The 12,865-nt window shown below is 38.8% G+C and overlaps 1 protein-coding gene across 8 annotated transcripts in view; it reads left to right on the plus strand.

Annotated features, from left to right (window-relative positions):
- Positions 1 to 12,865, plus strand: part of PKP4 (plakophilin 4) — a 177,027-nt gene that overhangs the window by 148,491 nt on the left and 15,671 nt on the right. For all 8 annotated transcript variants that reach the window (XM_070731562.1, XM_070731564.1, XM_070731566.1 and 5 more), the window contains exons 13-17: positions 313 to 430; positions 1,714 to 1,905; positions 2,077 to 2,250; positions 5,383 to 5,533; positions 10,077 to 10,272. In XM_070731562.1, the coding sequence (XP_070587663.1) occupies positions 313 to 430; positions 1,714 to 1,905; positions 2,077 to 2,250; positions 5,383 to 5,533; positions 10,077 to 10,272 (831 nt within the window). The remainder of the gene's footprint in view (positions 1 to 312; positions 431 to 1,713; positions 1,906 to 2,076; positions 2,251 to 5,382; positions 5,534 to 10,076; positions 10,273 to 12,865) is intronic.

The raw sequence follows: 12,865 nt of genomic DNA on the forward strand, positions 1-12,865 counted from the left end.
TGCTGCTGCGCTGCCGAGCAGATCATGAAAAAAGGGCGTGCATGCGCAGATGGTGTTTTTACTTCCGCAACCCTACATCGCGAAAAATCGATTATCGCGAGGGGTCTTGGAACGGAACCCTAGCGATAATCGAGGGATCACTGTACATCAAATTGAACTCTTCTGGATTTTTTTACTTCCCCACGAGTCAGTGGTATCATCTTGGATAAATATTCTTCTATAATCAATTTGTTGTATAGGCATAGCTGAGATAATAAAACACATGTGCATATATCACAGATTCTGTATTTTTTGCTTTGTTTTGTACCCTAGGAATTTAAGTTCTGCAGGAGAAGATGCAAGGAAACAAATGAGATCTTGTGAAGGATTGGTTGATTCTTTGTTATATGTGATCCATACATGTGTGAACACTTCTGATTATGACAGTAAGGTATGCAAATGTTTTAATTACCAATGTTGTTTTCAAGTAAGAGTTATGTATAATTGAAATATGTCTATATTATTTCAGTCAGAATTTGTCTTTTTGTCACTGAATGTATGTGTAATGTCGTCATTAGTATATTTTTGTGTGGACAGAAAACTTAAATAAACAGGGGTTTTGTTGTGCTGCCGCTGGTGCTTTCTTTTCATCCTTTTCTAGTTTCTATTCAGCCCTTATTCCAATTTAACATTTTAAAGAAATAAACTACTTGTTTAGGAAAGATTCACTGTGATAAAATTTGTGAACACCTACTGGAGGGTGTTATCTATATTAGCACTATCTGATACTGACAATAATTCATTAAGTTAGTACTTCAAAATAAAGAAAACAACAGGGATATACCACAACATCTTAAAATATTTATATTATTATTTCCGCAAGGATTTTTTTTAAAAAACCCACAGTCACAATACAGTGTTCCCTCAATTTCCGCGGGGGATGCGTTCCGAGACCACCCGCGAAAGTTGAATTTCCGCGAAGTAGAGATGCGGAAGTAAATACACCATTTTTGGCTATGGACAGTATCACAAGCCTTCCCTTAACACTTTAAGCCCCTAAATTACCATTTCCCATTCCCTTAACAACCATTTACTCACCATTATTACTGGTACTCACCATTGAATAGGACACTTAGTAATCCTGATATTTATGAACATAATTATTTATTAATAATAATAATAATATTTTTGTTTTTATTTATTTGCAAAAATTATTAGTTTGGTGATGACATATGACGTCATTGGGTGGGAAAAACCGTGGTATAGGGAAAAAACCGTGAAGTGTTTTTTAATTAATATTTTTTGAAAAACCGTGGTATAGGCTATTCACGAAGTTTGAACCCACGAAAATCGAGGGAACACTGTACAGCCAAAGAGACAAAGTCAGCTTTGTGGTGCCATGTTTGTTAAATTTCAGATAGGACTGGTGTTTCTTATTACTTCAATATCACAAATTCAGGATTTGAGAAATACAGTAGCTTAGGAATTTAACATGTAATATTCCGTATGATTTAGATTGCATTATTTTAAAAGATTTAAAAATGCTTTACTTGGAGAAGTGAAAACTTACAGCTTGATAATCCCTCTTGAATTGTGATGGTGAAACTATGAGTGTTTAGAGAAATAGTTTCTTTCTTTCTTCCCATCAACGTATTTATTCCCTGAATATTCTCTAAAATTTATCTGCCCAAATCACTATTGGGTTTCTTTGGATCTCTTCTGTTTCACTTTCAGACAGTCGAAAATTGTGTGTGCACACTTCGGAACCTTTCTTATCGTCTGGAGCTTGAGGTTCCTCAGGCCCGCCTTCTTGGCATCACTGAGCTGGATGACTTTTTGGGAAAGGAATCACCCAGCAAAGATTCTGATTCAAGCTGCTGGGGAAAAAAGAAGAAGAAAAAGAAAAAAACTTCGCAAGAAGATCAGGTTCTTCTTTTTTTTCCTCTCCTTTTTACGTAGCCCTCTTAGGAATACCAAAAATAATTTTTTCCATTATCTATTTATATTACAGTGGAAGCTTTTTATGAGAACATTGAGTCACAATGAAAAGCAATAACTGTTTGAATGTAATATTTTTATTGTGCTTATTTTGTACAGTGGGATGGAGTTGGTCCAATACCAGGGTTGTCCAAATCTCCTAAAGGCGTGGAAATGTTGTGGCACCCATCTGTAGTAAAACCATATTTAACTCTTCTAGCTGAAAGTTCCAACCCAGCCACTTTGGAGGGTTCTGCAGGATCTCTTCAGAATCTTTCCGCAGGCAACTGGAAGGTAATGTATGAAACTTGGGAGTAGTGATGGTTCATTCCTACTGCTATTGCAACATTGATACTTTACTGGAGATACACGTGTGATGTAGAACAGTGATTTTCAACCTTTTTTGAGCCGCGGCACATTTTTTACATTTACGAAACCCGGGGGCATATTGGGGGGGGGCAGCTAAAAAACGTTTGGACAAAAAAAATCTTTCTCTCTCTTCCTCCCCTTCGCTCTATTTCTTTCTCCCTCCATCTTTCTTTCTCTCCCTTGCTTCCTCTTTCTCTCTCTCTCCATCCCTCTTTCTTTCTCTTCCTTTCTTCCTCTCTTTTTTGCTCTCTTTCTCTCCCTCCCTACGTCCCTCTATGTCTTTCTCTCTCCTTCCCTCCCTCTCTCTCTTTCTCTCTCTCTCTCTCTTTCTCTCTTTCTCTTCTTTCTCTCTCTCTTGCTTTCTTTCTCTCTTGTTCTCTTTCTCTCTCTCGCTTTTTCTCTCTCTTGCTTTCTTTTTCTTTCTCTCTTGCTTTCTTTCTCTCTGAGCTTCGCGGCACACCTGACCATGTCTTGCGGCACACTGGTTGAAAAACACTGATGTAGAATATGCAATTTGCAATATTACAGAAAACTGCAAACAGTTAGGGTTTTTTAATCCAAAAACCTTGTTTAAAATCACAAGGTCTCTTCTGAAATATTTCTAAAATTACTTCAATCTAACAAAACTTGAATCTGCAAGTGGATCGTATGGCTATTATTCAACTAGCAAAATTAATTGGCCTGATTCTTTACAATGCATTTGCAACTTACTGTACATTTAAAATTAGTTACAATTCTGTGAACCCTTATATATATTACCACATGTCTATTTTTCTTCCTATGTATTTGTGTATTGGACAAATGAATAAATAAATAAAAATAAAGTCTGGAAGGGCATCCTATAACATATGTAGGATTTATTTTAAGGATAGAAAAAGAAGATGGGATTTTGAAGGACAAATATGTATATGTATTTAGAATATATTCTATGTATTCTTTCTTAACCATCTGAGAATCCTTGTTATCTACCTTTTATCATAGTTTTGATACCAGAACGAGTAAGAAAAGGGAGAAGGTTAACAGACATTCCTTGATCATGCTAGTAATCTTTCCTAGCTTTTTCAGGCTTCTAATATAGTAATAGAATAGAGGAAGAATCATGCTGGCCTTGATATTGATGTAATTTATGACCTTACCATTGCTATCAACAAAAATTGCAAGACCAGGAAAGTAATATTTGGGCCTCAAAACAATCTTCTGTCCTTCTGAACAACAAACAGCATGGTTTGGGGATCTTGGCAGGGATATCACAGCTCTTCATCAAAATGTATAACTGCTTTTCCAACCGTTGTCATGCATAGTTAGGCCTTTATATATAGGACAGTTGAACAAACCCAATTGCTCCTCAACATTCATTGTTTAATAGAAGTGGAAAATCAGAGAGTTGTTTGAATATTCATGGCATTCTTTTCAGATCCAATGATTAATGTTAAATATTAAGATGCATCTGAAGATATTGTATCTTGAATATTTTCTTTCAATCTATTTTATTTCAGTCATAAACCAGCATAGAACTAATAACACAATAATTACTCTAAAACAGACATAAATTAAAATAAAATGGATAAGATAAAATAAGGTGAGACTAAAATTTTACAAAATGAAGGAATTAAATCATGACAGAATCCTATAATATTACAATCAACTGTATAAGGAATAATCTAAATGCTACAAATAACTAGGACAAAAAATTTAAAAAGCTTAAGTAATACTAGAATTTAAAACAGTGTAAAACTATACAGCACTAGCTTACATTAAGTCAAATACCTGCTGAAGCCCTACAAAAGATTGTTGGGATAAAATGAACTCTTTGCAGGGCTTCAGCAAGTATTAGACTTGATATAAGATAGTAAAGCTTTACATTCTTGTAATATCTTTAAAATTCTAGTGCTACTTAGGGGGTGGGGGTAGTTATATGTCCTAGTTATTTGTAGTAATTATGGCCCAACCAATTAAAACCAAGAAATAGCAGAGTAAAACATAGAAATTTATGTGCCTATTTAAAAGGAAAAGAGAAAGAGCAGGGAGGAAATGGGGAGAGAGAAAATATATGGAAGCCTAGTTAAGGCTCAGCATCATCTCACTTGTTTAAGTTTAATCACTTGTTTAAGTTTAATCATAATTCTAATACAGAAATCCTTGCTTTCAGGCAATTAGCAGGAGACTAAGGCAATCAGCCTCTGCTGCCCAGATATTCATGTTATATGGATGAAGAAAAAAAGTATTCCATAGATTTTTATTTTTAGAAAAAGGCAATTCAGCAAAGCCTGTTCCACCATTTCAAATACTCTCCCACCTCAAGGACAAAGCAACACTCCCATTTTTCTTTAAACATTAGCTATTTGAAATCTAATCTTTTACAGCATATAATAAGAACAAAAAATTATTTTCCCCCCTCCCAAAAATAAGAGCACTACAAATAGCATTCTGTTAAAACTGCTGGATGAACATAACTTGTCTGAACATAGTTTTATAATCATTTATCATACTTTTTAGATTATATTCTAGTAAAAAATTAAAAATCTAGCATTTTTTCTAGAAAAAATGCAGCAAAAAGTAAGAAAGAGTGAAAGATAGAGGTATTGAACCCTTCAAATTCTGTTCTGCAGAGCTCCTCAACATTACTTTACAAAGTATTTTGTTATTCCAAGAGATTTTTTTTAATATCTACTTTGGAAGATACTTATAAATAAATGATATACTGCTATGTTAAATTGCTTCAGCAGCTTCACTTTCCAAACATTTTATCTTTATTCTATAAGTGTCAGTGCATCTTTAATGGCAATTGAAACAATGATCACATAATTTAGTATTTTAATTCATTTCATTTCTCTGTGACTCATAAGAAAAAGCCTTCCAATGCTCAATCAGTGCCAAAACCACACTTAATTTAATGGGAACTGGATACAGGATTCCCATTTATAGTTAGAATAAATTTCTTTGAAAAGATATAAAATAAATTTTGAAAAACGATAAAAATTAATGTTTTGAGAAGTAATTTCGATGGAGTCATAAATAAGAAAAGGCTTGCAAGTAACTTTTATTTTTATGCAACAGTTTGCAGCCTATATTCGAGCTGCTGTCAGGAAAGAGAAAGGACTTCCAATTCTCGTGGAATTGCTAAGAATGGACAATGATAGAGTTGTTTCTTCTGTGGCAACAGCCCTGAGAAATATGGCACTGGATGTGCGTAACAAGGAGCTGATCGGTGAGTATTGAAGGACACAATCCAAACTATAAATACAAGAAGCTTTGAAGGCATGTTTTTTTTTTAAATCATTTTAGAATTCGATTATCCATTCCCTGTGAAAAACTGCCACCAAAGATAAATTCATTTCGGCGGAATTTATATTTTCTGAACTTGATTGGATTTTTTTTTCCCAGTTTCAATATAACCATAATCTTAAAGCTCTTTTACATCTAATGGTGGTTTCTGACAGATGCTTTGAAGATTTACAGTTTTTAAAAAATAATAATAATTTAAAAACCTTTTCTTTGTTGTTGTTGTTTTTTGTATTTCTGTCAGCGTGACAATGTGGATAGACAAGACCCATTTCTTACCAATAAGCCTCACTGCCCTTTTTCCTCTGGGTTTCTTTTTCTAAATGACGGAAGAACATTTACTAATATGGTTATTAATACAGTCTGGATAATTTGTTTGACCTATGATTAGGAATTGATCTGGTACTTCTCAAGATCCAACCAGAAGAATTTGCTTGAAATACAGCTTGCCAGCCAAGAAATACTCCTTCTTGTAGGGAAGAAAGTATAGGAGGTTACACTTTCAGATCTAAACCTAAAGTTTTTTTATGAAGTTTAAATCAAGTAGACAGAAATCAGAATAGCCTTCTAGCTACAATGCTTCCAATGCCCTGTGCTTGTTTGGTAATGGCAGTGGTTATAACATTCCGTCAAATACTCCAATGTATGGAGAGATTACAAAATTAATTATTAAAAACATTAGAAGCTATGAAATTCATTAAAAAGTTTTGCAAGGAAGCATTTAAAATATATTAAAAGTGACTTTGTGATTACTTAATATAAAAAGCTAACTTTAAAAATAGCTAGGAAAATAAGAAAGTTTAAACATACTAAGAACAGTTATGCTCCCTGAGAAAGTGATTCATAGGCAGGGTAAAAACGTACAATATGGCTCTGTACATAATAATGCGATTTGGTATTTTGTTTAGCTGAAAGAATAAGGAAACCAATAGATTTGATCAATTGGTGAAATGATTCCAGGGTAATGCATCTGAAATGATGAGAATATGCTAACATTTTGTTAGCCATGTTCTAGCTTCTTCAGATGTGCTTAATGTCTTGATGAAATGTATAAATTCAAACAGGATTCAACATTTTCTGCAAAATGTAGGAGGCATTCAGCAGATAAATCATGGACATGGTAACTTGGAGAATCATTTATGCTGCATCTGTTTTATCATCTGACAGGCCTCATAACACAGCTCATAAAAATTGAGAGAAGTGCTGAAAAAAGGATGAGATACATACTCAGTTCACATTTCAATGAGGCACAAACTGAGAATCTTAAGAGAACTGCAGAAATTGCCATCAAATGGAGGGGTGGACCCACCCCCTCCAGTAGAGAGACAATATAAATGTTTAAATCATACTTTCTACTTAAGTACTGAAAGTTGTCTGAGGTTGCAATTGCAGAGAATTAATACTTTTCACATCTATATATTATTGAAACATTTGCCACGCCCTTTCTCTGGGCAAAACGGTGCACCATAGGACAATAGTGTTTGAACCAAGGGACCTCAAATGAACTAACATAACCAAGTGTGTCCAAAATACGGGGCCATTGACTCCTCAGAGAATGAAATTTGGGGAAGTTGTGGCTGGTTTAGACCGCTACAGTCACATGATGGCCATTTTGAACATTCCTTGACAGTTTCCCAGCCAATCTTGTAATCCCTTTCTCCTTCCCTACTCAGCAGTGAGGAATTGACTCATCATGTAACTCTTAAAGAAGCAACATCTGTATAGGGCACGAACAAAGGCCCGCATATTTTTTATTGCTTTACGTGTCCCTTCTTTGACTCATAAACCTGTAACTATCCCATTTTGTTCAAGACATTAAGGTACACACAGGTAGTCCTCAACTTACAATCACAATTGAGCCCAACATTTATGTTGCGAAGTGAGAAATTTGTTAAGTACGTTTTGCCCCATTTTACCACTTTCCTTGTCATAGTTGTTCAGTGAATCACTGTAGTTGTTAAATTAGTAACAGAGTTGTTAAATGAATCTGGCTTCCCCATTGACTTTGCTTGTCAGAAGGTCATAAAAGTTGATCAAGTGACCCCTGCAACCATGATAAATATGACCAGTTACTAGGCATCTGAATGTAAATCATATGACCATGGGGATGCTGCGGTGGTCATAAGTGTGGAAAACGGTCATAAGTCACTTTTTTCAGTGCCGTTGTAACTTCAAACTATCACTAAGTGAATTGTTGTAAGTTGAGGACTACCTAGAATATAATTCACTCTCCTATATTTCTTCATAACCCTGTGAGTTATGTTGGGCTGAAAGTCACTTGGTGTGCTGCTGTGGCTGCAGATGAACTAGAAACTGGATCTTCCTGGTGCCAGTCAAATTTATTAGCCAATTTATCTTAGTCCTTGCCTGTTTCGTTTTTCAATTGCTCTTACTTTGAAAATGAGTTATAGACCGGCCCTTCCTTCGGCTACTGGAGATCAAGTAGACCAGTGGTTCTTCACCTTTTCATCACCATGGAACCCCTTTAAATGCCTTTTGTGGCCAAGAATCATGGCCATGGACCTCCAAAATGTAACTGAAGATTTAAATCATAACATTTCTCAAAGCCTTCATGGATCCCTTTATCAATGGCCCCCAACCTTTTGGGCACCAGGAACCAGTACTATGAAGAAAGGTTTTTCCACAGACTGGTGGCGGCAAACTGCCTGCATCTCACGGATGGTGCTTTGCTTCTTTGTGCAGACCAATTTCTGGCATGCCACAGACCTGTGCCAGTTCATGGATGGGGGTTGTGGACTCTCGCTTGTGATGACATCACGTCCCCTCCCACAGGTGTCCTCGTACTACTGGACTGCTCTAGCCCTCAGGAAGCCATGTGATCTTATGTTTAAACTGATTCTGACAGTTTCCTACAACTAAGTAGATAATCCTGAAGAACTATTCTCATAGATTTTTATTTTGGGTTCCTCTCAATGAAGCAATGAGAAACATCAATTCCACATGCATTACACGCTTCCCTGGAATGAAGAAAAAATATTGTTCCTTCAGTACTGCCAGTGAAGAAGCCAATACTATTCATTTTCCAACAGAGTTCCTTGATTCAATAGCAATCTTCCCATGGTCATTCTGTTTCTCTCTTTAAGTAATGAAATACCCGGGAAGAGATGACCCAAATAGGGCACAGGATGTATAGTTAAATCTGTTAATTATGATTTACAGTGTTCCCTCACTTTTCGCGGGGGATGTGTTCCGAGACCGCCCGCAAAAGTCGAATTTCCACGACGTAGAGTTGCGGAAGTAAATACACTATTTTTGGCTATGAACAGTATCACAAGCCTTCCCGTAACACTTTAAACCCCTAAATTGCAATTTTCCATTCCCTTAGCAACCATTCAGATTATTACTCACCATGTTTATTTATTAAAGTTTATTAAAAAAATATTTATTAAAGGCAGATGAAAGTTTGGCGATGACATATGACGACATCGGGTGGGAAAAAACGTGGTATAGGGAAAAAACCCATGAAGTATTTTTTAATTAATATTTTTGAAAAAACCGTGGTATAGACTTTTCGCGAAGTTCGAACCCGCGAAAATCGAGGGAACACTGTATATTCAAATATAAATTTCATTTATATAAGAAGCAGCTAACTAAAAATCCCTAATTGTATAAACCCAAAGCTTGAGGTCATTACCTTTCTTTATTGTGCAGTGTCCATCTTTTTCTTTCTAAGAGATCCACAGATACTATTTGTAACAGGTGAAAAATGAAGTAAGCAGGATATCTGTGCCCTATTCAGTTGTTCATGAAAAGAAACCTTTCAAAAAAAACCCACTGTCTGACTAACTGGTTTTTCTCTTCTATACACATTTATTGCCTCCATAGTTACTAGAGCCAAGATTAGGTCATAACATTGATCATGCTTTGTTGTCTGCGTGTTCCAAGTTATGCTTCAAAGAAAAAGTGAGGGCAGCCTAATGAAATAGCTGCTGTGTTTCAAGAAATCACATACTGAAATTAATTCAATGTGTCTTTTTATCTTTAAAAGTAGCTCAGCTAAAACAAGGTTATCTGAAATAAGTAAACAGATTTGTGTATGTTTGTGTACTTTGGCTTCTTTGGCCAGAATCATTTTAATCACATTTCTCCTAATCCAGTAAAAGAGTCTAATACATTTTTAAAAATTTGAAAACACCTACTTTTTTCCTACTAAACGAGTATTTTTCAATCTCAGCAACTTTAAGATGGATGGACTTCAGTTCCCTAAATTCCCTAAGCAGCATGAAAAATTCTGGGAGTTGAAGTCCACCCATCTAAAAATTGCTGAGTTTGGGAAACACTGCTCTGAACAGTTGCATAGGACAATTTTTTTTTGTTATGAAATAGATTTTCCTGTATTAAACAGAACCTCTTTCCCTTGTTTTGAATGTGTATATTTCCCTGTATCATCATTCCTTATGATGTTGAAAGTATATACTGTGACTTAATTCATAGCTTCTTCTTTTCAGGTAAATATGCTATGCGGGACTTGGTAAATCGCCTTCCAGGAGGCAGTGGGCCCAACATTCTCTCTGATGAAACAGTAGCAGCCATCTGCTGTGCTTTGCACGAGGTCACCAGCAAAAACATGGAAAACGCCAAAGCCTTGGCTGATACAGGAGGAATAGAAAAACTGGTGAACATAACCAAAGGAAGAGGGGACAGGTCAGTACTAGATGTTTGAATTTCTCCAATAAATATCTTTGTCAGCTTCGGAGAACAGGAATGTATCAAATTAGAAAATAGCTGTTGATTTGGGAAACTCTTTATTCTCCACTTGCACTGCTTCGGAGAGTCCAACATGGGTTAATCTTCAGCCAAGCTGGAAGGGACTGAGTTAAAAATTAGCATAATTTACTGGTCCAACCCCCATGCTGCCCTCTCCGGGTCAGTCTAAAAAACTCAGTCATAGTGTAGGGACACATGAGTTTTTCCTCCTAGGACTCTTTGAGTCTAGGGGTAGTTTTTAATTGTTTTTCTTATTGTTATTAATTGTATATTTCTCTGTATAACTGTTTGAAATAAATGTACTAACTGTACTTAATGGATTTTTCTCCTTTCTGTTTCTATTCCAGATTTATGGAGCAACACACCTCGTGTGATTGGGCCCCTGCTCTGTGGAGTATGGCCCCAATTCGCCTTTCCCAGTTCGGAGCTCGTCCCCTGCGTGGGGACAGCTCCCAAGGCTGGAGGTTACCGGTGATGAAGGTCCCTGGCCTGCGAGGCCATACCGTTCCTTGCAGCAGGAGGAGATTCAAATCTCCCGCCACAGAACGACACCGGCAGAGGTCCCCGGCCTGCGCGGCCATACCTCAGGGCGAGGCGTTTTTTCTTACTATGCTGGGCCAGAGCGAGCGATTGGAAATTCCCGCCCAAAAACGCCGCCCGAGATCGGTTTTAAACCGATTATTCCCCTTTGCCGCCTGAGTCGGCTACATAAGGGAAGGGCCATTACAAGATGGCGCGGCACACAGGGAGCTGCCATTTTGGATCAACCGACTTCCGGCCGGGTTCCTAGAAGGGCAGGAAGAGACCGGATTTCCTGTTCCACAGGAAAAACAATTGCGGTGGCCATTTTTCGCTCGGTAATACTGGTTATAACAAAGAAAGGGCTTTTTTTCCTCCATTCTCTCGTTACGGAGGCTTGCAATTAAATCCCCAATGGCTGATCTTCCACAGCAAGGGACAGCAGAGCCCTCAGCCACAAAGGCCAAGGAGAAAACACACTCCTCAAAGGCAAAGTCAAAAACCTCTCAGTCATCATCTGGATTAAGAGAGGCCGAGCGTCGAATTAAAGCATTGGAGGAGCAACTTGAGGCTCAGAAACAATGCAATATCACTGTCTCATCGGTACCAGGTCAGAGTGGGGGTGTGATAATTGGGACTCCTCCAAGACTCCCAGAAGGAAGTGGTTTGGCAACAGACAGGGACTGGTCCCCAGATAGGTTCGGGGGCCCATCCCAGGTGGCAGACCCTATAAGACCTGAGGTTACCAGGCCATCCTCTGTCTCGCCTGCATGGCACATGCCGCCCCCACCATTGCCTACTGCCACATTCACCCCAACAGCTGCGGGGCTCAGATCATCCCCAGATACCTGGCAGCGCCTGCCACCAGCCTTGCAGGATATGATTGCTTCAGCATATTCACATGGCATAGTAACGGGAGTGCAACAAGCAACTGCACCTCCTGCCCCACTAAATCCTACACCTCCTCCTTCCCTGCAAAGGAATATCTGGGCAGCACCGGCTCCCCCATCCCCTGCTCATGACTCCTTCCTAGAAGATCCTGCATTCAGAGGGCAGGGCTCAGAACCAGATGATGGCCTATCTGAGGACGAGGGAGCACCCCCGGAGCCACCAACATATACAGGCCTCTTTAGACCCGCTATCTTTCGCGTACTGCTTAATAAAGCAAAGATGACTGTGGCCTTGGGCACCCCTGAAAAGCCCACAGATTCTGCATCAGCCCCTCCTCCAGCCTCGAGGGTACTCACGGAGATCCAAAGGGATGCTGACCTTATACCAGCCCCTAAGATCTTTTTGGACAATGTACAGAGGCCTTGGCAATACCCAGCAGCTGCTCTAGGCCCAACAGCTTCTGAGCGTAAATTTTATGCATTTGAACCAGAATTGGAAAAGTTACTTGAATTTCCAACGGTAGATGCTCCGATTGCAGCTCTAGTATCTAACGCATTAGTTCCTTCCGAGGTGGCAGATGGCCTAAAACCGGAAGACCGGAAGGCAGAGGCAATTAACAAAAAAGCTCACCAGATGTCGGCATGGGCCCTCAAAGCAGCTTCGGCAGCCTCATTTTTTAACAGAGCTTCGGTCCTTTGGCTCCAAGAAATGCTCTCTAAGCTGGGACCTGAGGAGGGTCGCTTAAGGCAAGACCTTAACAAGCTACTAGCCGCGGCAGAATTCTCGGCGGATGCCACCCTGTCTGCATCTCGTTTCTCCTCACGAGCCCTAGCAGCAAACCAGTCATCCCGACGCTTACTCTGGCTCCGGACTTGGCAAGCTGACGCCAAGTCCAAGGGACGTCTTGCCTCGGCCCCATTTGATGGGTCAAAATTGTTTGGAGAATCTCTGGACAAGGTCCTTGTGGAAGACAAGGACAAGAAAAAAGTCATGCCTAGATCTTACAGAAGGCAGGAAAGACGCACTGCCCCATATTCTAGGCGCCAGCCCTTTCGGGCCGAATCTTCCCCCTCTGCACCCCAGGCTGGAAGATCTTATACCCAGGGGTCCTACTCTCAAC

Source organism: Erythrolamprus reginae, chromosome 1 (assembly GCF_031021105.1).
Source record: "Erythrolamprus reginae isolate rEryReg1 chromosome 1, rEryReg1.hap1, whole genome shotgun sequence".
NCBI lineage: Eukaryota > Metazoa > Chordata > Lepidosauria > Squamata > Dipsadidae > Erythrolamprus > Erythrolamprus reginae.